Source organism: Leptosomus discolor, chromosome 9, assembly GCF_034619465.1.
Source record: "Leptosomus discolor isolate bLepDis1 chromosome 9, bLepDis1.hap2, whole genome shotgun sequence".
Lineage (NCBI taxonomy): Eukaryota > Metazoa > Chordata > Aves > Leptosomiformes > Leptosomidae > Leptosomus > Leptosomus discolor.
In genome coordinates, this window is record NC_141399.1 from 35785156 (window position 1) to 35811857 (window position 26702).

Here is a 26702-nt window from a genome sequence, read left to right on the forward strand (position 1 = left end):
CTCAACAACTACGGAGAAGAATTCTCAATTTCTTTATCATAGAGTCTACATTTTCAAGCTGTTCTGTGGATGCCTCCTTTTAAAGTCGTGATTGTGCAGACCATCTGCCCTGCTAATAATAACCGAGGGGGTTCCTACAGCGAGTTCACCAGTGATTAAGTGGAAAAGTAATAACTAGAAAGTATCTCTTGTCACTTTTTGCTTCTTTTGAAGTAATTTACCAGGAAAAGCAAGGAGATATATTAACACTAGTCAAATTTTTGGAGTGTATTAGTAATTGTACTATGAATTATGGCTTGGCTGTAAACAACAGACTGAAAACCAGTGGGACATACGATGACTACTATCTTGTATGTAACAATGTCAAATAAAGAAAGTGTACAACACAAAACCTGAAGGCCTTTATCACCCACAGCCTGAAACAATACTGTTTTGGGCTGACAAGAAAGTACTAAAACTGAGGATAATTATGCTAGTACAATTGTCCTCTTGAAGAAAATGAAAAATATGTACTAAAATGCCAGTAATAACAGCAGGCTGTAACGCAGACAGTTTAGATCAGGCACCGAGGCTCAATGCATACAAATGGAAACACAGCAGTCTAACGATTTTTGGCTTCTCCTCTCCATTTTATTTTCCTACACATATGCAAATCGCACAAGTGTAGGCCCAGTGATTTTCAATAACGTTTCGCCAAGAACAGCGTTTTGCACATGAGAAACTGCAAACTCCAGACTAATTCAGCAAAAAGCAAGAGGAACATCTATATAGGAATAACTTTCAGATAAAGGGATCTACAAACTCAGATTTTCACATCTGCTTCATGTTAATGGTTAACTCACACGAAGGGTTACCCTGTATACATCTCCCCACACAACTGAAACTAGGAAAGCTGAGCATGTACACTATGTTAGTCCAAATAAATACTATCTGTGGAAACGTGACTTAATTTCTTTAAGAGTGCCATGAACATCTGCTATTTTATTGAGCTTGGACATGGACTTGGAGACTTTAAAAAATAATTTCAACTGAAATATTTCCAGCTAGAGCAACTCAGACCTGGCAATTGAAGTGGCAGTTCACTAACATATCCACCCATGTAGTAAAAATAAACTTTATTCAAAAGAGTTATAAAGCTTAAGGTTTAATTTTGTCATTCTCCAAAAGTAAAGTATACTTACATTCTGGTTTGTGTACCAGTACAAGGACGAATCTTTCAGAATAAACCAGTACTTTTTCCATTTCTGTGTGAAATAACCTTTGGCATCCTTTTTCTTCCATAGCCAGCCTTCACAATCTCCATGTCCCAAGTCTTTGCAGGAAATCCGTCTTCTGCTCCCACTCGTTAGAGAGCTCCCTGAGAATGCGACGATAGTGTGAGAGATCTCACTGAACAGAGGAGTGAAAGAACTATTCTTCTCAATATAAATGCACTACTAATTTTTCATGATGATTCAATTCAAAATCCTTCAAGACAAATCCTGTCCAGTTTCAGGGTGAGGAGATTGAAGAAACAATTTCAGAATTTGACAATGCTCTGCAATTTTGGTTTCAGCATGAACACAAAAGAAAAAGAGCCTGTCTTATGTAATGGTTTATTTAATCTCTAGAGGGTTCATTCCTCTTCGAGCTGCATTTTTTTCTGATTAAGATAGGCATCATCATTCCAAAGTAAAACTGTATTAATTTAGCCCTCATTCTGAAACTCAGAATATGACATAATCTGCATCAGATGTAAACGCTACTTCTTCTGTGTATCTTCTGTTACTACTTTTAGCAACAGAAGACCTGTCAAAGTCTGGGAATTTTTTAACTCAATCTTTATAGTCAGTAAAAAAGATCATTCACTTCCATAAAAATGCGCATGCTTGCATTTCTTCTACCCTGAATTTAACTGAACAACAATATTGTAACTTTTCTGCATCCTATTTAAAGACACAGCACCAAGAAAAGATTTTTTGTTTGGTTTCTTTTTGTCGTGGTTATTTCAATACAACCTAATTGAAAGGGTTAAAATTTTACTGAGTCTTGTAAATATCAATAACAGTTTTTTTCTTAATTATTGTATCATTTTTCCTGGTAGGAAATTTCCTCAAAATGTAAGACATTTTTCTGTGAATAATCAAGTCTGTATTGCTACAAGATTTATGTTTGTCCTACAGTTGTGAAACAGTGAAGACATGTAGATAACATCAAAATGCCATCCTTTGTTCAGCAACATTCTACAATCAAGTTCTTAATATTTTGCTCTTCTTATTCTAAGATGCTGTGCTATGTCCTGGTCAGGTTTAGAAGTATTAAAAATGTATAGTACAATAAAAGGAAAGTTTTCACAGAAATGGGAGTAAACCAACAAATAGAGTAAAAAGAGCTTACTGGCTATATACTTTTGTATGATTCTATGATATGAATTTATTATGCTGTAACTATTATTTCATATGATCATTGTTTTAAAAGCCTCAAATAGGCCATGATTAGATAAAGAGAGCAGAAGGAAATGGCAAAATATACAGAGACTATCTTTCTTCTACTTAAGTCAGAGGAAATTTTACCACCGAGTCTATAATATAGCAATATTATACTTTATAACACATTTATTTGGTATTTTAATTTTGTATTTTACTTTGGTGTTTGCTATCAAATTTAGAAATATTTGAATTGAGCTGAACTTTGTGTTTGATCCAAATCACTCATTATCAGCGAAGTTTCATTTTTATAGTCAAAATGTTAACGCAAAAAAGTTACCTTTTGACCATTTTCTGCTTTTTACCCTGAGCGAAGCGTAATGGAATGACTGTAAGAAAAGAAAAAAAAAGTATTATGAAAAATCAATGCAGGTAATAGCAATAACATGAAACACCTGGCATTCACTACTTTCTCCATGGTTATCTTCGGGTTAGTTATAGGATCAGTTATAAAAGGACATAATTTTTGTCATTTTTCTCTTACTACTGTTATAAACATCATAAAGAAAATAACACAGTGCTAAATCTGCACATTAAAATCCCATTTTTTTTAGTTATTAATTACAAGTGCAATCAAATCATTAAGGATTCTTTGCATGAAAGGTTATGCAGTAGTTTGAAAACCAAGGACATAAACACATATGAATGGCTTAATACAATGAATGATACCTGAAGTTTGTTGTAAGTATACATGAAATAGTTATACTAATATTAATTAAAAAAGAAATATTCACCATAAACATTATATAGTTAGTGTGTAAAGTCATATATTCAATGACATGGTGAAGTCACATTCTTTAACTATTTCCAACCATAGGAAGCAATCAAGTTTGTTAGATTGGTAGGTTGACAGAATAACTCTGAGAAGAAAAAGATAAATTCTTTCTTTTGTGGCTGCATTGTAAAATCATTACAGGTTCTTAAGAAAAACCTAAAAGCATCTCATTATTTAAATCTTATAAAAACAGGGATACTACTCAAAAGATGGTAAGGATTTCCTTCAAACATGTAAGTGCTAGGGGAAAAATTACAGGTCAACATGACAAAGTAGCTGCCTGATGGGTAACTGATACTGCCATTACCAGTAGAAAAACCAGCAGACATTCACAGCATGATAAACCAGCAGATCCAGGCAAATGGTAGCGTGGAAAGGGCCATCTTTGTCATTTTCTTGGTTTTTCCTTTGTGACAGGTACCACTGAGCTCAGCAGAGGGCCCAGAAGAAGGGCACCTCTGTCACTGATGGGGATATCTCCATGTTACCTTAACTAGTGATATGACTACAGAGAACTACCTTCTCCCAAGATCTGCTTACCCTGCCTCATGGCAGCTCCTCACCGTGAGATCAAAAAGGAAATACATACCACAAAAGTCTTATTAACAACTGTGGCATAACGTATTAAGTGTTTAAATGTCACAATATTAAAATTTAAAATAACTGAGGATTATAATTAAACTAAAAAGTTATTTAAATTAATATTTAGGATAACAAAGGATTACAGCTTAAGCACTGCAGAAAAACAACACTGAAAACAGGGCTCCAACTATTGCAGAGGCAAAGTTTTATTTTAAATAAGAGTGTGTGTGTGGGTATTTTGCACACGCACAGACCTGTTTGTTTGTTACCCTTCTGCAACTTAGCCAGTTTAGTGTTGAACAGCATGAACATTTTCTAGTGACTTGTGGAAATCAGCAGTTCTTGACTCCAGCAAGCGCTCGCTCAGAGGCCACCAGCTTTCTGTGTTCTGTTTATCTCACTGTTCTCCCAGTCAGTCACGGTATACAAATGCTTCACAAAAATACTGTGATTCTGACAGGTGATATAATTTGATACCTGCAAATTTATCTCTTTGTTTTGAGCACTAGAGAAGACAGGGGTTAGTGGTTGCTCCTGTGCTATAGGAAATGCAGTAAAACCAGTCAGAAAATGAAAAAACAAAAGCAAGTCTCTGAGAAAGCGCTAAAGATGACCAGGAACATTGGGTGTTTTATTGATGTATTGCAAGCCACAGGAGCAGTATTGGGCAGTCATATTGTGCCAACTGTAGTTCTGTGGTGACTGTGACTGAAACAATCTGTTCAATGCTCCTCTTTCTGCATAAAAATGCATCAGGACAGAGCAGGTATCTTTCTGAGAAAGAGATCACCAAATTGGTCCACAATTTAGGCTGAAAAAAATACTGATGGAATAAAATCCTATAATTAAGTTACAGTTTTCATATGTGATTAAATTTGAAGAACTGCAAGAGAAATGGAAACTGGAGGATATACACATGAGGATACTCACCAGAAACTGGTATGTATCATTCAATATAAAAGTTTTTAAAATAATGAAAATACAAGGACAACAAATCATGGAGAGCTGAAAATATTAGCTTTTCTAAAAACTTAATTAACCTTAATACGTTTTGTTTATGCATACATATAGTGTATTCAAAGCAAGAAAACTAGAGAAAGTGAAAGGTTTGCAATACCTGGGGAATCAGTTCTTAATTAGCACTGCTAACTTACAAAATTCAAGCTTTGTATTCGGAGCTATAAAGGAACTACTATATAATTAACTTTGTGGTAAACACTGTAAGAAAACAGAACTTGCAACTTCAAAGTGACTCGGAGTTGCTATGGGAAACAGACAGATGATGTGAGAACATACTGTGGTTGTCAGCATTTAAGTTCTCATCTTAAAACCACAACACAAAGTAGAATGTTAAACAAAATGCATGCCCTCCACCCCAATGCAAAAAGAAGCACACCATGAAAAAAAAACCCCAAAGTGATAGAATGGAATCTGTGCTACATGAAGCAAAATTAGTGAGACCTCAACATAATCACAGTGTAGTAGTAGGAGTGCTGTCACAGAGTCACCAAATGAAGTTATGCTATGTTTAAAAAATGCCCTGGAGACTAGAGATTCCGTTACCTGTCAGGATGAAAGGAACCAAGCCTGTTAATGCAAAACTGGTTGCATATACCTCTGCTGTTTTGAACCTCGGAAGTTTTTAAGGAAAAAACACAAACAAATTCCAAACACAGCCATCAGTGCACCATTAGCAAAGTACACAAATCATACAGCACATAGTGCCGATTTCCTCAGGCTGTGTGTATTTGATTGTTGGCAGTCTCAGGACCCCGGGGAAGAGCACAGATCTGAGTGTTCTCCAGCAGAAGCAGCAAGCAGGGTAGGGATTGGCAGAGAGGCAGCAGATTGACAATCCCAACTGCAGGTTTTCACAAACTGCAGGAAATTTAGTCATATCTCTTCCAATATTGTCAGTGGTGTTTAGCCTCACTTTGTAAATATTTGGGAGGCAGAATGACATCTGGCAAGTTTCAAAAGTTATTTGGCACCTACTTAGTGAAAAGAGTGCTAAGTCAGTATGAAGAAGTAAGCATTCTGCAAATGAAGGTTCTGTTGCATGTGCTTTGTATGAAATAATTGCAAAATTCTAAATAATAAAAAATGTCTATATATTTTCCACCGAACACCTTCAAAATTGGTACCAGAAAAATCTTTGAAAACCTTAATCCCATATCTCCCTATCACAGTACTCTTTAAATATTTGAAGAGTTGTAAAATTTTTATTTACCTTTCCTCCAGAGGTTCTGTCTGACCTAGACGTTTTCTATGATTCTCCTCCCAAAACTAGTACACACTTTAGAACACATGCTAATGTTCCTATCAAACTTAACAAAAGTACTGCAGTACTGCACACTGACCTGGTTGCAGGAACCAGTTTTCTGAACATGGAAATTATTGATAGCTTTTTGTTTTCAGATGTTTCACAATATAGACAAATTTCACGGTTTGTGGTATCTTATGTATCTTTTAAAAATATGACAATGAATTGAACTGCCGGGGATTTTTTTGTTTTTTAAAGTACATTTATAAATCATTACCTTCCTCATGGATGTACTTCCTTGGTGGTCGATGGCAGAACTTGCATATCTAGGACAGAGAGGAAGAATGATGTCAAATAACTACAGAAAAAAAAATCTGAACAAGTAGTGCATATACGCACACACTCTATGCGTGTCCAAAAGTATGCTTACAGATGCAATCATGTATCAAAGTTATTTAAAATACAGCTCTTAAAACAGGAGGCCCTTTGGAAATTTAACCGTTGTTTTCAATGAACAGTGCTAAAGTTACTAAGGAACACAAGCCTGTTCTTAATATTCTGACTTGAGAACACACAAATCATCTGAGAATATCTAGTTCTGATTCAATCACTGGCCTAAAAATACTCAACACTGATCAGCTAAGATTCAAAAGCAACGAACAATTCCTCCCTCCTAGGGACTGCAGTCTTAGGACATAGAAATCATTGGCTCTTTGTTGCAGGGCTAACTCTTATTTGTGCATTTCTTTCAGCACCAACAACATTTAACACAGGTATAGCAGATTTCTAGTGTCCAGACTAAAATAGGAAAGAATAAGTATTTTTAAACAGGAAAAAGGGAGAAATGCAGGTAAAGAATTTAGCCGTTTTGTTCTAAGACCAGTTTGCATTTTAAAATGTAACAACTTACAGATATGTATTTGAACTGATGATCTCACCTTTAGGAAAAATACGCATCCCACATTTTACAAAGTTTGTTCCTTCCCATGTCATTAGAGAATCAAATCCAGGACAACCCAATTTGCTTAGTGTGTGTCTTCCTTTGAGTTACTTTTTCAGTATCTTAACTTTAGCAATATGTGGGCACGTGTATAAACGCACAGACATTAATAAGTACATAACGATCAGGCCAAATTTGACATGACTGCCAGATATGTTTGCCAGGTACAGAAAAAGTCTAATATCTTCTTTTGTTCTGGTCTTTCCCCACCACCTCCTCTTTCATATTCTGGAAGCACTTAAAAACAGGAAATTCATAAAGACCACAACTGTTTAACATTTAACTGGAAAGTGTAGATCATCAGAAAAACAGTAATATTTTTGAGGTACTGATATCCTAACAGTATCTTCTTGGCTGGCAAACAAGGAAAGCAATGGTTACATCTGCTGTTGAAAGAAAGAGTGGTGACCATTTTCCATAGATCCAGAAACAATCCTGATGTCAGGAATGGAAACTCTTGGGAACAAAATGACCACCAAGAAAAATTTCCCGATGTAACTTCGATGTAGGCTCCAACTGCTGCTACAGTTTAGCGTTATGCTTTTTAACATCAATAACCCTGTACTAGGGAAGCTGGTACAGCTCAGCTCTTGGAAAGGCTATTGCAGGGTGCTGCTGAAGTTCTAATTCCCTGGAGAAAGTCCAGGCAAAGTTTCACTTTTCTGAAGATGTACAATTAGTGTCCTGACACAATGGTACTGCAGAATATTTTAGGTTAGAAAAGAAAAAACCTGAGACAGTCCCTCTTCAGTAGGCCTATTTGTGACTTTTTCACTTACTAAGGGGACATCTTTGGCGTACGTTTCTCATATGCATACAGTAATTTGTCTCTACGTAGTTAGTAGCAATTGTATTCCTAAATCCTTTTGAAACACTGCAATAGTGAAGGCTGTTAGGTAGGTACAGACATAGCAGTGGTCCTCCAAACCTTTTGATAGTGTACAGTTCTGATTCCTTAGCATCAGAGAGGAAGACAGAAACTGAAAAGAAACTCATCTAACTGTCTTTCAAGGCACCTGAGGGCAATGCTGTAGAGGTTTATGAACTCAGGAGTGTTCTGAAAAGAGTAAAGAAAGAATAAGTATTCAAGGTCTCCTTGAATAAAGGGGCTATATATGATACATAAAGTTAGCAGTTAGCTTCTTTTATTTTGAACCTTCATTCATTAACACACAATTAAAATTTTTGGTATTCACAGCACCCTGCAGCAAAGAGTTCCAGAAGATTTTGATACAGAATGCCATGCATACCAAAAATTTTCTCAGACTTTAAAATGCAAAAATACTCTCTTATGGTGTATCTAAGCTTTCTCCTGGAGTTCTGTAAAGGCTGGAGAACAAAGCAGGGAAGCATCACCAGAGGTCTTGGCGTATAAAATTACAAACAGTATTGGCCATTGCTGGAAACAGGACACTGAATCAGGGTCAGCTTTGTGTGATCCAGCACAGAAATTCTTAGACACACAGTTTCCCCTCAGGTTTTCAAAAATAAGAAAAAGGAGAAGTAGGAAAACCTTAAAAATGTAAATGTTTTTGCATATGTCATATAAATAGAAAAGGAGTGCAAGAATGGGAAAGAAATTGAGGGGAAAAATTAAAAAGAAATAAAAGGATTGTGGCCATTTTTAACATATTCCCAAATTCTGTTGGTCATAATAATATCTGTCTTTAAGTCAGCAAGACAGGAAGTGGCATTTTCTCATTTTGTGATTTCCATTGTTACAGGAAATCAAATATAACAGTAGAAACAACTACTGTATTGCCAGTTAAGAGCAGCTGTCAGCCCTGAGTCAAAGGAAATTTCCAGGCTGCAGTGAAAAGATGGGTTACATAACATTAAAATCAAAATCATAAAAGTTAATAGGCAAGACTTCGAAGTTCTGAGCTGTCTGTAGATTATAAGGATTGAAAGAAACAACTGAAAACCCAAAAAGTTCCACTTACAACATTTGGTAAAGGAATGGACAGACGCCCAAACTGCTGCAAGGCAGATTTTGTCATTAATGCTCCATTTCTGTCTGCCCATGAGAATGCCAGAAATGTACTTCAATCCTGCTGGGCATTTCCCCCCTGATTTCTGGTCTGTTTCTTTAATCACGGCTTTGACCCATCTGGAAGGTGTCTGTTTCAATGCTTCCATTCTTTCTCTCAGCCAATATACAAAATGAATAATACATCTGTGTTTTTTATCTAAAAAGTTCACAGTCAAGTTATATTTGCTTCCATGCAAACACAATAATGCATCTCCTTTCAGTAATCACAGACTCTTACCAGCAAAAATGTTGTAAAGTTATAGAAGCAGTCTGCCATGAAGCTTTTGAAAGCTCTTTAAAAGGTGGCATCTTATGAAAAGTCAGGAATAGGCATTCTAATGTACAATGAGCTTAACATTTTAATTTGGGAACAGTTTTCAATAGTCTGCAGGAGGTTGGGTTTTTTTTTTTTAAAATGTCTATCAAATACTCCTCCCTGAATCTAATTTTTCCTCAAATATTCAGATCTACAGATCACATAAGAAGAAATACTGATCTTTTCTTCTCTTTAGACAAGTAAGTTATGTGTGCGAAAGTGACAGAACCAAATAATTTAGACTAAAGGAAACCTAGTATGTTGTCTGTTCTGGTTGAAACACTCTGTATCATATTTGGTTAAGTTATTCCTCACCTTTCTTTTCAGGAAAACAATTGTTACAGAAGTGAAAGGGAAAAGAATGGGGCGAGGGGAAGGCATGTGCAGTGATGTGGTCATAATGGCCTGGACTGATCAGTTTCTCAAGTTTCTCAAATCAGTTAAAACAATTGATCTTCTACTAAGCACTTGTTTTCTTGTTCATGTATAATAATATTTTTGAAACAAACTGCAGAATCCAGAAAAAGGGGGACCAATCACTTATGAGTAACTTGTGCCAATTTAAAAAAACAATAACAAATCAAACTATTATTCATTGCGTAATATGACATAAAAAGGCAAAATACCAAGCAAATAACTGCAAAACTTTAAACAAAATTTAGTTCTGTAATAAAGTTCATTCTAAAGTACTTATTCTATCACACAATTTTCCTCAAATATATTTGAGGTATTCCTGTTTGACAGAAGTGTAAAGGACTTTAGCAATGTCTGTTCTGAGTTTTGATATGCCCTGCCTAGCTGTGTGTCATATATTGGAATTTCTGTGGATAAAAAGTTTATCCTCCTTATCCGTTCTTCAGAACTTTGTCTAAATTATATTTTATAAGCAAACTGAAACAAATACAAAAAGGGAAGAAGAACTAGAGAAACACAGGTACTAAGCAGCAAGCACAGGTGGAGGTTAAATACAATCTCTCCCTGGTCTCAGTACAAGAGGCATATTGACTCAGTATTCAATCAGAATGATGATGCTGAACATAGCGCTAAAGTAGAAAGGTTAACAAGAATGAACTAAAAAAAGATGGCAATGACTTTGACCTAGGTGGAAGCAAAACACTGGGAATTTAAAGGACTCGAGTAGGTGCGGTAACTTCCAACTCCCACCTTAAAGGACATGCAAATGAAGTGCAAGTCTAGTGACAAGATTCGTAATCAGGATTTCAAATGAGGAACTGGGTTGCATGATTAGAAAATAGCAATAATGTATCTCTAGGAAACAAATTAGAATGGAAAAACCTAACAATATGGGTGATAGCAGAAGCACTATATTCCAGTTTAATGTATTTGATAAAAGTTGCAAGAATCAGAATGTAAAGATGTACCTGGTAAAAGATTTCTAATGAATGCTGAGAATTGTCACCTACCAAACATTGAATATGTGAAACCAACTGTAGCTGAATACATCTCTGCACTTTTCCTATCAGAGCAGTTAAATCCATTTAACAGCATCACCAGGATTTTGAGTATCCTGCATTTTTTGTTCATACAAAAGTCCCTTTTATAGTGAACAGAAGCGACTTGCTATTTCTTCATGAAATGAGTATCGCTAAGCAAGTGCAACTGTGGATACTACCTCCATATTGACATTTATTCCTCTCTTCCTTTTGAGGAACATGTTTTGATTTTCTGCCACAGAAAGATAACACATATTTAATTGTCCCATAAACTCTACTAAAGAATTGTGATTTAGCTTGTAAAATTTATAGAATACCTACTGGAAACAAGAAACCAGCTGCATACAAATCAAGCATCCCTTGGTCACATAGGCAATGCTCAGAAAGAAGATCAAATAAAATGGCTCTTACATATTATCAGTACTCTTAACTATAACATCCCAATTCTCTTTCTGTTATGTTCAGGGTCATTAAATCCATCACTGAATGAAAGTTATAACTCTATTAGAACAAACAGACATATCTTATTAGATTGCTATCATTTTGACTTCTCCATGTGCCAGGATACAGATAATAAATCCCAATGCATGAACATAGTCTAGAAACAAGAATGATTACTTTGAGTGTTACTTACCCTCCACCTCATCTTTGGTGTCTGTAATAGTTACAATCTATATTGTTGACTTTTTTTTAATCTCCTACTCTGGCAGTAATGGATTGGATTATAAACTAGAAGTAATATAAAATGATTGTAGTTATAACAACCTGCTGAAATATATTTACCATTGATTAAGTCATAATTTCAGACACTAATCAGTTCTTTGATTTGTAGTTATTTATTTGACCAAATAGAGCAATCCAAACTTATCTTTTGACTGTTACAATTTCCAATAATTTTTCAATCTATAAAAGTTTACAATAGGTAAAAAAAAAAAGAAGACTGTTTGCCAGAATTTACTCCTGGAACAAAGATAACTGGGTAAAAATTACTTGGTAGTGTATTTTATGCTCTGTCATGGTACAACATGCTCTGAGCATTCTGACTGTCCAAGTTGATGCACAGTCCAGAAATGGACTATTATGAGAGCTTTTCTTGCTAGTCCTCTGTAGGATAGCTCCTGTTTCATAAGATTAGGTAAATGTAGGATCTCGAGTACACAGCAGCGATGATCAAGAGATACTTTTAAAGCTGTGGTTAAATATTATGGACAACAGCAGAGCCTGCATTTGAAAATACACTGTTAGCTCCTGCTACCACCCGGATACTTAGAAGCATACAGTGATTCAAAACACAGAGAGCTTGAGTAACAACTCTATTGATCCACAGCAGCTATGAACAACTAGAAAATGGCACCTATCATCCTGCTCCCTTTTATTTGGCAAATACTTGGCAGATGTGAATTTCTAGATGCAAGGGACATAACTAAAGAAAAAAAAAAAGCTCTCTTCAACCTTCATGCCTCACATTCTGAATTACTTCAAGTGCAATCTGGTTGCCGCTCAGGGACAAGACACCATAATTAACTTGAGAAAAAAAAATCAGCATATTAGAAAATACATTTGTGCAGAAAACTATTGTCAGTACAATGTGAAATTTCCTTATGTCTGGTTCAGAAGAACACATATGTAGCAATTTGGATTCATCTACCTGGTCACAGGAATGCATCTTTAACCACCTTGCCTGGATTCATGAATTATGTTTAGGTTATTAGAACCTCCATAGCTTATGTGACATATTCCTGTTACAACAAGTAAATTCTCACTGCAAATTAATTATTGAGTATTTGGTAGTGAGATTTGAAATCCCTTCTCAGTTGCATGCTGGCTCAGCTACTGGCTCAGAACTGTGCTGCAGGCTATTACTTGGTACTTCAAGTATCATCCAGCTAGCTCAGATGCATCTGTATTGTCCTGCAGTCACTGCAATACAGGTGTATCTGTAGGTGCAAAGTTGACAAAACAATGTTAAGACTAAGCACTATTTTCAAAATATTTAACTCGTCTTATGTCTCTAGTGTTAACCACAACTAAAAAAAAAAAAAATTTCCTTAGCACGTTGTTGTGGACATGATTAAAATTTTTTTTAAGCATCAATATTTACAAAGACAAAACATGTTATGAAAAAGACTGAGCAGCATTTTCACATGGAAACTGCATGCAAATAGTCATAAAACCTGTTTATTCAACTAGCAGTTGTGCAATGCATGAATGATACAATTATTTTCTGCCTTCTCTTTCCCTTCCAGGCCTGTGTGGTTAACAGAGTAAGATCTGCAGACCCAAGGTCTCTGTAACGGTGTCACACTTACATTATGGACACATGTCTAGAATCCAAAGATGTAAGGTTTTCTACTACTAGAAAAAAATTATCCGGAAGTAAAATGAAAATCAAAGAACAGAGTGAACCCTGCTAAGAATATAGTCAGATGTTTATTTGCAAAAAAGCTTCAGCAGCGACTACATGTTAGATGCCCATTACCCATTTCTCATTTGTGAAAAAATAACAAACAGGGTAAACTTCTTCCGGTAAAAAGGAACACAAATTGGCTGTTTCTTCAGGAAGCGTGTAATTTAGCTTGCCTTCCTTAAACCTCAGAACACTCATACATTTAGTGATTCCACCCCCAATTGCAGAGTGTAATTTCCTAAATCGTGACACCTGCTCAGAAGCGAAGAGCCACAATTTGCCCGTGGCTGCCCTACTTTTCTAGCCGGGAGACTGCTTAAAAGTAGAGCTCAGGTTTTCTGCATTGGTCAGACAGGGCAGAGTTTAATGTGGGAATGGTAGGACATTGTAATGAGGAGTGTGGTGCTCTGCATGGATGGTCAAAGTCCAACTCAGTGCATAGTGCTGGGCCAAATATATGATGTAGATGGTCCAAAAGAGTTTGGAAGAAACCAGAGTTGTAATGCAGAAATATTTGGCTTTTATTCTGCTCAAGGCTATAAAAAAGCTGCTAGACTTGCTTTGCATTCTACTCATTTAATGGGTTTGAAAAGCTAGATATTCATAGCAAAATTCCATAGTCTTGTATTTCTCACACAGCTGCTAGTGCTTTTGGTATATGTTCCCTGAAGTACGTTCTACTACATGCAAAAAACATCTTTTTTTTTTTTTGGCTTTTTTTCTCTTTTTAAACAAACGATGCAATCATGTCATGGAAACTCGATAGGCAGCTGTACAGTTAGTGAAGAGAATGCCATTTCATCAAAATATGTGAATCTATCCACACAGTTTCTCTCCCACTCCCCAAAACCTAACTAGATGGGATAAATACCTGAAATGTTTTTATTTTGGTTTAAGCTATTTAAACCACTTAAAAGTAGGTCATTAGGAGCAAGAACATATAATTCTTCCTCTTTTAAAATATTTTTCAACATATTGAAAAGGTATAATATGGTCATGTTTTGGAATTGAAATTTCAAATGTATAGGAGAAGGATTAGGAAAGGGAGAGTCATTCTATAAAAGAATATAAACGGATAGCCTTTTGCTATGAACACTCGCCAAAATTTCATCAAGTCAGATGTCCCTGGAAAATATCTCTTGGCAGATGTCCAGTAGAGACTTGTGTCCCATCCATCAAGGATGTTCCATCTGGATTGTAAAGTCCTTGCCAAACTGGGCATGTGCAATCCGCTCCAAATAATCAGGCATGCTTTGGTCTATGAAGAAAAAAATTCCTTTGCAACTCTTCCTTGTGGCCGCAAGAAACTATGGGTGTGGAGAAGGAAGACAAAAAAGGGGTGGGAAGTATGACTTTTTTTTGGGGGAGGGGTCTGCAATTTCTTTCTCTTGCAGAAAGTCAGGTGGGAAGGACCTGAGGGAGGGAGCAGCCATGCTGGAGTGAAGAGGGGTGAGAAAAGGGAGTGACAAAAAGTAAGGAGAAACAAGTGTGAGGGAAGAACAGGACAACAGCACCTGGCGTTAATGAATTGGGAGACTAAGTGAAAACTTGAGATTTACATAAAATAAATAACTGAGATTTACATAAAAGTTTATGTTTTCTTACTCAGGAAACTCCAATATAAGAGGTAAGGGCAAAAGGTTAAATCCAGTTGTTACTTAAAAAGAGTATATATACTCATACAAGATGGATGCTGCTTTAGCTCTGAATTGGAATGAAATACTCAGCAGGGCTATGTTCAATTTATCGTAAAAATAAGAATCAACGTTTAGCTGAGGTAATGGATGATGAGGTAATGGACTACTGCCATGGCAGCAATAGAAAGACAAGACTGTCTTTTATAAAATGAAGTAGAATTTTAGCCCAGAAAAAGTCTTTCCAACTCCATCCTTACTGCACTTTCATCTGTGATAACAGTGCTACTCAATTTATGGGAATGTGTGTACAGCACCCTACAGCTGGGAAAACGTCCATAAATTCTTACCATTACAACTGCCTTCAAAATGAACCATAATGTTTAATACACATGTAAAGGTGTAAAAATGCTGACAATCCCAAAAAAACAGGCACGAGTTGACTTGTGTTTGGTAATCAACAACTAAAATTGTTGTACCTCAGACTTTGGGCTGTCATGTAGTGGTATTTATACCACTGAAGAAAATCATCATCAACTGTAAATCCTTTAGATTGGTGAAAGCACTCTGGATGCAATTCATTATTTTATATTCAGTGCATGATTTAACTTCTTCACAGAATCACAGAATGGTAGGAGTTGGAAGGGACCTCTGGAGATCATCTAGTCCATCTCCCCCACCAAAGCAGGTTCACCTAAAGCAGGTTGCACAGGACTGCAGACAGACGGGTTTTGAGTATCTCCAGGGAAGAAGACTCTACAACCTCCCTGGGCAGCCTGTTCCAGTGCTCTGTCACCCTCAGAGTGAAGAAGTTCCTCCTCATGTTCAAGTGGAACTTCCTGTGCTCCAGCTTGTGCCTGTTGCCCTTTGTCCTGTTGCTGGGCACCACTGAGGAGAGCCTGGCCCCGTTCTCTTGACACCCACCCTTTAGATATTTATAAGTGTTGATAAGGAACCCTCTCAGTCTTCTCTTCTCCAGCCTAAAGAGGCCCAGGTCTCTCAGCCTTTTTCATATGAGAGAGTCTCCATCCCCTAGTCATCTTCATAGCCCTCTGCTGGACTCTCTCCAGTAGTTTCCTGTCTCTCTTGGACTGGGGGGCCCAGAAATGGACACAGTACTCCACGTGTGGCCTCACCAGGGCAGAGTAGACGGGGAGGAGAACCTCCCTTGACCTGCTGGCCACACTCTTTTTAATGCACCCCAGGATGCTGTTGGCCTTCTTGGCCACAAGGGCAGATTGCTGGCTCATGGTCATCCTGTTATCCATCTCTCTGCAGAGCTACTCTCAAGCAGGTCGACTAACAACCTGTATTGGTATGGGGTTATTCCTCCCCAGGTGCAGGACCCTACATTTGCCCCTGTTAAACTTCATGTGGTTCATTAAGTAGATTCTTAAATAGATTTAGGCCATATACAGGACAAAAAAATGTAAAAAAGAATAATTATCCGTATGAGCAGATTCCAATTAAGCTTAATTATGACGTACTGTGATACTCAAGTATCTGTTATTTCAAACTCATTCTCTTAATATGATTTATTGGATGCAACTAAAATATGAACATACTTCATCAGACTAAACTGCAAAGGAAAGAAAGACAAAATCACTATTTTATTCATTAGAATTCATTGATTAAATTCAAACCTAAGGGACAAACCAAAGTCCCCGTTCTTAGTACTTATCAAATATGAGCCACGAATATTAACAGTAATTTTTGTACAGCTTGAATTAGCATGTAGATGTTCATTGAAAAATTCTGCCTGTTATTTCCAAAAATTGTGCTAGACATGCGTTAGCTTTTCATCTTCAGAGTGATTCTGAAATACTGAATTTCAAAACTTAAAAACATAAAAAGTATGGGGGAAAACATCTACTGCTTTGTATTAGTATAATTCTTTTTCCCTAGTAATCTTTCAGAAACTTACATCTGAAGTAATTTTTTCAACCTTTGTAATCTGTATTTATATTTGATGTTATCAAATGCAATTTACATTTACTAAATGATGTTAATGCTAATAACACTAAACCCCGAAAATTCATACCTCAAATATTGCAACTAAATTTCTAAAAGTGAATATAATTCACAGACAGATTATATATGCATTAAAATACAGAATAACAGAATTAATTACCTTTCAGTATCTCCACTGACTGTGTCCCCTGCTCTCTGTGGAAGAAAAACAGATAGTATTAAGCACAACTAAAGACTAGACTTCCTTGGTGCACTCAAGATAGTGAGTTGCAGCGAAAGAAGTCACAGAAGTAAACCACAGTAGTCATTCTGTAACTCTAAGGAAAAGGAAATGGAAAATGTATTTCAATTTCTAACTAAATGTTATTTCACAATGAAGATCATGTTTAAAGCAACTTGCATCCGCACTTTCAAAATACTTTCAGCTGCTATATAATTGTGATCAAAGCTCTTTAAAATAAGAAGGGAGCTAAAAATCTGTGAGAATGTCAATGTTAGCAAAAATGTTAATATTTGAAAGGGAGTTTAAGTGTAAAGGACAAATATTACAATATAGAATACAGAATATCAGAAGAATGAACTGTTGACAAAACTTTCTTTAATACCATTCTTACATACCTTTACATAACTTAATTTACTACACTGGTTATTCCTCTGAGGTTTGGAAATGAACATGTCTTCTAGTAGTAAGTGATTCAGGATTAGAAATAAAATCCCCAGACTGTTTTTGTTACTTTAAACAAAGCTTTATGACGGAGAAGTTTTCCCCCAGCCAAAAATCAGTTTCTCATCTTGAAATTGCAAAAATGTGTGTTTTTAAATTAATGTGTGTTTGTTTATAAACGCAGAAATCTGTGCTTGAAAAAATTTTTGATTATATGCTTTCTGAATAACCAAATAAGAAACAGACTATTTTTTGTCATTATAATGTTTGTGTTTTACTATCACTACTTTAGGCATACAGTAAGATATGCAATTACACATAACTTTGGAGAACAGCTACAAAACTGAAATGCATGTTGCACATGTGAAAGACAGGAAGTCTGCTGGGTCTCTTTAACCACATGTATATTCTAACGGCGTGCGCTTCTAAGAAAACTTTAAAATGTTCAGGGGACAAGCACACATTTCGCCACCTCTCTGCTTCACATATGCCCCTGGTGTACTGATACACAGAATCATTTATTGTCTTTTACCATGCTGTTTCTACTATAGGTAATAGATGACCTGCCACTCAAAGCAGGCAAAAAACCCTTAAGTGATCAGATTACCCTGGTAATAACTAGTAAATTTGAAGGGGATTGATGATACCACAGCAATATTAAAATATCTCAGGAGTCTTGTTCGTCACCTGCTCACATCTAATAGGACTAATTTATCTAACCCATAATCAGAAAGACATTTTCCCCACAGCAGGACCATGTAGATCTACACGACTACTTTTTCTTCTCACTTAAGCATTCCTGTAATCTACAGCATTCCTTATATCCAAAGGAGAATCAGCCTGCCACAGGAACATGGTGAACATACGGTAGGATTATTAATGGCAAAGATTTATTTCCAAACTATCAAGCATATCAAGATACTGACAGCCTATATAAAGCGGATCACCAAATCAGTACATGAAGTTTCATAATGATCACTGTAATGATCATAGGGCTGAAATATAAGGAATGGTAAGCACTCTTCCTGATTTTGCAGCTGGTACATTCTGTGACGTGTTCGTGTTTTGAATAAAACATGGCCACAGTTAACTCACACTCAACCCACACTGAAGTCGGAGACTATGTCATGGCAAAACTGTCTACAACATAAATGGCACACACTTCAAAGTTTTCACTTACACAGTCTTTCCTGCCTCTTACCTTCCACGGTAATTAGCATGCTATAGATTTTGCAAGTAACTTCCAATTTTCTCTTGTTGCTACATTAGATGCTAGCCTTCTACTTGTTCTGGTGATTGATTCAGATAAATATTGTAGCAAATGTGACTATCAAAGGTGGTTACCATTCAAATAAGAGAACTTAGCTGGTGAAAAGCAATGAAATGGTGCCCTTACACTCAAAAGCAGAGAGTTCTCCTACATACGTTTTTGAAACAAGGCTCCCCATTGAGTAATTGAGTACACAAAACTGTAACCGGCTTTCCTGAGTGCTGTAAACAACTTAATTCTCCTTAGAATACACTGAAATCTAGCCTAAGGAACCTACAAAAGTGAAAATATACCATCTAGAAATATTAATGTATGCTTGAAGCAGACTGTAAGAGATAACAGTATACATCTAAAGCAAAATATCAGTTTGAAGAGCTTTGGTAAAATGCCACATAATAAATGTCAGATTTCTGCTCTGCTAATGCACTATTAAATACGAATGAACCAACCTGATCCATCCCTGAAAACACTGTGGACAGCCTAGTAAAATATTGTGTGGTCAACTCAGTAAAAGAACTTTGACAGCAGCACCACCCATACTACTGCTGTGAAAATAGAATTTATTCATACTAGAAGCCTCAAGGACTTTCTTCGCATACCCCTCTGCCTTCTAGCGTTACTAATTTTAGCAACTAAAAGGGGGAATAATAATTTAGGCAGTTTAAGCATTTCCCATTCTATTTCTTAATTAGTAGAGGCCTTCCTTTTCCAAAACTGCTCCCAAAGTAAAAGCAAAGCATTTCCAAGTCAGGTTTTATTTACTTTCTCTCCAAAATGGGACTCATCCCAGACTCCTTCCCCGACAAAGCTAAAATAATTCTCCTTGTTCACATTGTGCTGGCCATCTTTTTGTCACCTGTATTACAAATTTTCACTACCAGTACAGGACTAGCCTAGTTACTTATTTCCTTCAAAAAAAAAAAAAAAAAAAAAGCACAAAGAACACCTATATCACGGATGATCACCTTGGATTATGGTTCCAAGATTCCTTTTGATCAGATATATTCCATTAGTACAGCTGTAAACAATTGTTAGGATGTTGTGAACTGGTGTATATTAGACTGAAAAAGACATACTTGAGTGAAGTATGCTTCTGTTAATAGAACACTACTTTCAACACGACTAATTTTTTGTGTTATGAGCAATAAATTTCAAAGATATTGAAAATCTAACCTAATTAACTAAAGCATAGTCTGTAGTAGGGAAATTTTACAATAGAGAAATTGTAAATAGTAATAGTGGGAAAAAGAAAAAAAATTAGTTAACCGTTTAACTCCTCATAGAGTATGCAAATTGTAACTGATAATTGGTTCACTGCAATTTAGAAAAGGGCAAAGAAGAATATTTGTATAAATACAGAGAGGGAGAAAATACTTCATATGAGTACTCGAAAGGTAGAAAACTTATTTATGACCTTTTAAGTTTTTATCAATAATTTATTAGGAAAAAATCTCTACTCCTGACCAACTCATTAATAAAATATACATTGTACCAGCATTCAAGCATAGACACTAGGGATTACTACAGACATGCATATGTATGAACTTTTCTTTGACTGAACTTTTATCCCCAAAGAAGCTACCATATCGTCAAAGAGTACAGTCTAGTTGCTAACTTGAAACGCCAACCTTATAGAAGTATTTCTGATAACATATATGGAAACAACCACACACTGGCATTTCTATAAATGTGTACATATAGCTATAATTAATTTCCTTGTGTAATTGTAATTACATGCATAGATACAAAACTGACAGTGACTTATATGTGGTAGACTCCTGTCTGCAATTTCAGCAACCTTATATACAATTTTTTTGAGCAGTTGGTTCTTAACAGTTCCTGATATTTGAAAAGAAATTGCCTTATCCTAGTTTCCAAACTAAAACTTCATCTAACTAAAAGGCCACTTTCATGACTAGTAGACATGTGGGAGGCTCAGGAGGCACAAGTCTTGTCATACTGTCACAGACTATAAAGCACAAATTCTGTGAAATTCAGGTCACTGGCACCTATCAGCCTTCTTTAGTCAGCCTAACATTTATGGAGCTCTAGGGATTTCAGTGGATCTACTTCTGACTTGCAGAAGTAGAAATGAAAGGACAATGAGGCCTACATGGTCTAACAAGCATATCTGATGAGCCTCTCCCAAAGCAAATCCTGTAGAAACTCCTATTTACCTGAAATTTCTATAAATGACTGATAACAAAACAATTGTTTCCTTGAATAAGCATTTCATAATGAAAAGAAATATTTCCTCCTAAGAAGTAAAGAGAGTACATAAAATCACAGAAAAAAAAACAACAAAAAAAAAAAGAACACTGAACTGCAGAGATAGAGTGAAATCATTCAAAAGTCATTGTTTACTTGTTGTTTACTAGTGGAAGAGACAAGAATTGTTAGTAATGAGACTAGTTTGATGATGAGTGTTACTAATCTCAACAGTCAAATGCAATATAGTCATTCCATCTAGATATGTCACTTATTCAGATGCAAAAAAGTTTCTTTTACCTTTATTATAAATACTACTCTTCTATTCTTCTATACTCAGAAATTGAATTCCCTACAAAAATGATTTCTTCTTCTGCTCTCTCAACTCACATATTCATTATCCTAAGCATTTCTTTACATTATGTTTGTTCAAAAGTGAAACAGTAGCCTTGTTGCCAGGGGCTTTACTTCTCTCTCTAGCTCAGTGAGCTGATGCTTAACCCATTGAACGCAATTGCAAAATTACTATGCACAGCTAAAAGAATTCTAAAGGAAAACTGCCTTGTGGCTAACAAAATTTATCTTATGTAGTAAAGCAAAAAATAGTCCAAAAAGACAGATCACAACAATGGATAAACTGCATTTTATGCTGATCAAAGCTTACCTTTCTCCTCATCAATCCACTCTTTTAATTTAAGAGAAATTAGAGAGACTCTAGGGAGGTTTAATCTGAACATCAAAGATGTAAAAAAAAAAACAAACCCACCTCCAAAATATACACATACACACCAAAAAAACCCAATAAAAAAGTTCTTTTCTTCAAAAACTAAGAATAAATACTGCATTCCAAAAATAGCAGTGGGTTTTTGGTGGTTTTTTTTGTCAAAGAAAAGCGGCATATTAACTATTATTTTTATGTTCATCAAACCTCATATTTTTCCGAAACAGATACCAGATACAATTTTGTTCCAATAAACTAACTAGAACTACTGAGTTTTATGGAATGAGGAATTATTCCTTGTAGCGTAACAGCAATCTTAATTTTAGACAAGATATTTAACAACTAAAGTGGACATTCACTTGAAGTAGCCACTAAAGTTTAAGAATAGCATTTCATCACAGGAAAATTATAAGGTAGTATTTCATGTCATTTAATAAAAGGTACGGTGAAGTTTTATGGAGTCACATGAAAAACAAAATGCAGTTCTTCCTGAGGAAACCCTAATACAGTTGGAAAACCAATCACATGAAATGATGCTGTTAGAGATGGAATGTATTTCTAACTGCAACTTTCCACAAAGCACAAATGTTTTCCTGCTGAGAAGAAGTACTGACATGCTGCCCAATATTCAGCACTGATTTTGCTGCACAGGATTCCGTGGGAAACATAGGGGAAGTGGAAGAAGGAGAGTGGCTGAAGCTGAAAGAATGTAGCTCAAGAAGATACACAGGTTGAGGACAAAAGACAGTCAATTCCTTCCCTTTCCTTTTTCTCACTTTCCCCATTCCTCTAGGTACAGGTCACCCATGACCCCGCTCTGTACAGGACTGACCTTTTCTGTCATGCAACCCTTTCTCTCATCCTCATTGCTGGGGAAGATAGGAAGCCTGTTGAGAAGGTGAAGAGGGAAAGGAGAGGGACCAAGGCCTGAGTCAGTGAGTAGAGAGGAAGACTCGGAAGACAGTCTTCAGAGCACTACAGTGGCTTCCTGCATACCGATCCTCTTGTCAGCAACAGTAGAGATGGTATTTGTATTATAAGGAAGATGAGTTTGCATATTTGTACTTGGTGCATTCTTCTGGATGATAAATACTGCAATTATGGTAGCAATAATATGAATTGTAGCTAATATTTATTAACAAATGCTGAATCATATCAATCCAAATGACTTCTGAATTTGTCTTTAGACTATGTATAAAAAAATCAGAAATCAAATACTTTTTTTTTTGTTAGCCTGGAGAAATAATAAAAACAAGCCATAAATTCATTTGCTAAAATGATACAATACAGTAAAACTTAGTTCTAGTGTGACTTTAACTGTGTGTTAAAAAATTACAATTTACACATGAAGATACAGTAGGTTAATGAATGCTTCATTTGCTAACTTTCATCGGTAGTTTGTAGTGGTCCATTTGAAGACTGCAGAATAACGTAATTTAACTATGCTTTAATACAACAAAACTACTTATGAAAACGTTGTGTATGTATGGATAAAGAGAGCATTATACTCGCTTTGCTGTAAAGCGTCCTAATATAACTACCAATTTAAAGAATGCAAAACAAACAAGGTAGCCTAAATACTTGGAAGCAAGCAGTGATACATAGCCTGTCTCATGGCTGAATTGCTGAATCATGGCAGTATCACAGGCCAAGAGCCCAAGAGAGGTCTATGACAGATAATGGAGATGCTGATACCTCATCTGAGCTTTACAACTGCTCTCTAGAGATGGATGGACATATTACGCTTGAGTCGAGATGCAGTCTGCTATTTCAGGAGTAAGTTCAACCATCTTTCTAAGTTACTTCTGGATCTGAAAAGGTATACCTGAAACAAACGTTGGTTTACGCTGCGTTGGTTTGCGCTGTGCAGCTACATGAGATAAATGCGGTCTAACTTAGAGAATCTGTACATAGTTTTCACTTTGCATTATAGACAGAGTATATGGGTACCAGAAGATCAGATTCCAGTGTAATTTCACTTTCTTAGTGCAGTGGAAGTCATAGACAAAACTTTTCAGCATATGACAGAACTTAATTTATGGAGTAAGTTGCTCGGGACTAAAACCCAACACAAATCCATCTGCATTTTTGCTTCTCCTTATTGCAAGCATCTCAAGCTTTCATGTGCACAGCTATGGTACAGTACAAATACAAAATTATCTTATCTGGCCATCAATACAACTGGACAGAATCAGTTTGAAGCTACAGAAGCTAGGAAGACTTATATTAGCTTCTCTGACAGCTAGATTCCACATAATCATCCTCACAGTGATTTCTCAACATACCTGCAAGGTAGGGAAAGAAGGTTTTCCATATCACAGATACTTAAATAAAAACCAAAGATAGAATTTATTCAACAGTTCAGAAAGGAACTAAAACTCTGAAGTAATTCTTATTCTTGACAGTTCAGACAGTTTTCTTTCTTCCTGCAAAACCAGGAAGGAAGAAATAAAATATGAACACTTTCTCTAAAAAATTAGGAATACAAGACTCCTCCTTCAGTCATACAGAGCTGAATACATATGATTTTCCCAGACTTTCTTAATTATTAAACTTATCATAGTGGCACTCAGATTGCCTATCATCCAAAAAAAGTATCTGAAACATCTGGCACATCCCGGCATGCATGCATTACAGAAAAGCAGATCTGCATTGGTTTTGCACACATTTTAGTTCTCAGCGTGTACCATTAAACTTTATGTCGTTTGTCAAGCTGCCTTCTGCAGCTCCAAGAGCTGTTAAATAGCATTTACATCATTCTGTGCTAAAAGGCATGCATTACAAAGTTCCTGTGATCAGCAGGGAGAAAATAAAAAGCAGGTTAAGCAAGTTCTGTGAAAAAATGACCAACCCTAAACTACTATAATGCTTCAAATTATCTTTAAAATAAGAAGTGACTACTGCCATAAGATTTTCAATGACTACCCTAAAGCAGCTATTATTTCTGTTTTACTATGTAGGGAATATTGAAATGAAAGAATCTATCTTGAAATTTGTTAAAAATGGAGTCTCTTCTACACACTGAATTCTAATTCACCAAAAATTTACAAGATTCGATACTTTATAATCCAATTTCTTAATATATGAGACTCAAAACCAAATACCCAATTACTTTGTAGATAATAGGCTGAGGACGTTTATCACCAAGTAAAACCAGATGAGAGATCATGATCTTATTTGAGAATTTAATGTAGTAAGCAGCAAATTAAATTAGTGCAAATCTGAAGCAGTAAAATGACAAAGGTGAACACCATGTGGATTTTCAGACTGGGTCTGGAATATGAACTTTTAGAATGGAATATTCCTTTTAGTCAGAAGCTGGTCCCCATAGTGCAAAATGTAACAGAGCAGCAGAAAATGTAGTTTGCTAGAGTTTTTGAAAATCACGAACGTCATTTTATAGATGGGGAGTGTTTTCTATTCAAGACTTTCTGTGTTTTGTTCTATGGGGGGAAAAATGCAAAATAAAAACTTTCTCATGTACATCTGGTCTACTGTGCAGGAGTCCTACTTGAAAAGTTAATTTTCTTTGGAATGAACTCCGGTAATACAAAATAAAAAGATATCCAGATTTTAACTCCATTCTTGTAAGCCCAGAGTCTACTCCAATAGTGCATTCCAGCAATGCTATAAGGGGTATACTTTTGTGATATTTATGTATGCCTCACTATTTAGGCTTAACCTAGTAAACAATGTCACTTCATAAGTGAAGCGTTCGTAAACATAGGAAGTCATGTTCTAAGAAATACTCCATTGATTAATGATTAATTATAACAGCCTTGTTAATTATAATTGTCTCTTGCTCAGATTCTGTGACGTGCATCACAGAATTGCATATCAATTAAATTAGTGTTACAAATATATCCTGAAAGGGGCAGTGTTTCTTGAAAGTAATACTTTACCGCAACATAGCTTTATGCATCATTTTATATCCTGGGCATACTGCCAATATTGCATTACCTAAATATCCATTTTATATAGCAACTCTGCATCCTCACAGCAACTTATGAAATCAGTCTAATTGTTTAATTTTAGGTTCCAAATCAACATTCCTTCCAAAGCATTAATCTAGTGGTGAATCTATGCAATTACCAATTTTGTAAAACTTCTTACATCTATGTCTGGTAATTTAACCTACTGTTAAGTAAATGCCTTTTTTTTTGGTACGTATTTATATAAGTGCTTAGAAAATAACACAACAGCTAAGTGACAGTGGGTATCTCAATTTCTCCTTCCGTCATGCCATAATTGTTTGTTTACAAGATGCTATCTCCTTCCCTTTACTAAAGATGATTAAGATCCTATTTAACATTATCATCTCCATTTTCCAAAGCATTTATCCGGATTGAAATTTTCATCTGCATCCAAAAGTTGTTCTGGGTATGTGTTACGTGTAGAGGAATTAATGGAAATTTGATTGTAACAGTTCTGCAATTTTGACTTCCATAAAACTATCAAACCAACCAAACAAACCAGTTTTGTCATCTGATAGTGGTGCCTCCAGACAGCTGAGAAAAAAACCAAACCACAGACTAGAAGAGCAAGAAAAAGGTAAGATGAACTCAGACAGGTTGGTTTTTTTTTTTTTTTTTTGTTTGTTTGTTTTTAACCCAAAAGTAGCAAAAGCTGTTTTATGGTAATCTGGTTAAGTAAAGTTTTGAAGTATCTTCTTTTAATTAAACTTAGTCTTGTTGTAGAATGAATTATTGATGGATAAAATCTCATTATCCAAATAAGTAAATATATTGAAAAGCTTATGAAAATCCTTTATGGTTATGGTGCTTATGATGGCAACTTTCGATATTAAGGAAATGAGATGATCTACTTCAAACTTAAATTTCTATCTAGGAACACAACTATCTGTTATTTTTCTTTCCCCTTTGGTACCAAAATGCCACTAAATGTGCTTTGATATTTAAAATTTTCATTCTGGGTAGCTA

General features: G+C 35.8%; 1 protein-coding gene across 1 annotated transcript in view; it reads right to left on the reverse strand.

Annotated features, from left to right (window-relative positions):
* LOC147414909 (connector enhancer of kinase suppressor of ras 2-like) overlaps positions 1–26702 on the reverse strand; it is a 150682-nt gene that overhangs the window by 22377 nt on the left and 101603 nt on the right. The window contains exons 10-11 of the mRNA XM_086470675.1: positions 2746–2794; positions 1182–1389 (exon numbers count right to left, since the gene is read on the reverse strand). Of these exons, the coding sequence (XP_086326801.1) occupies positions 1182–1389; positions 2746–2794 (257 nt within the window). The remainder of the gene's footprint in view (positions 1–1181; positions 1390–2745; positions 2795–26702) is intronic.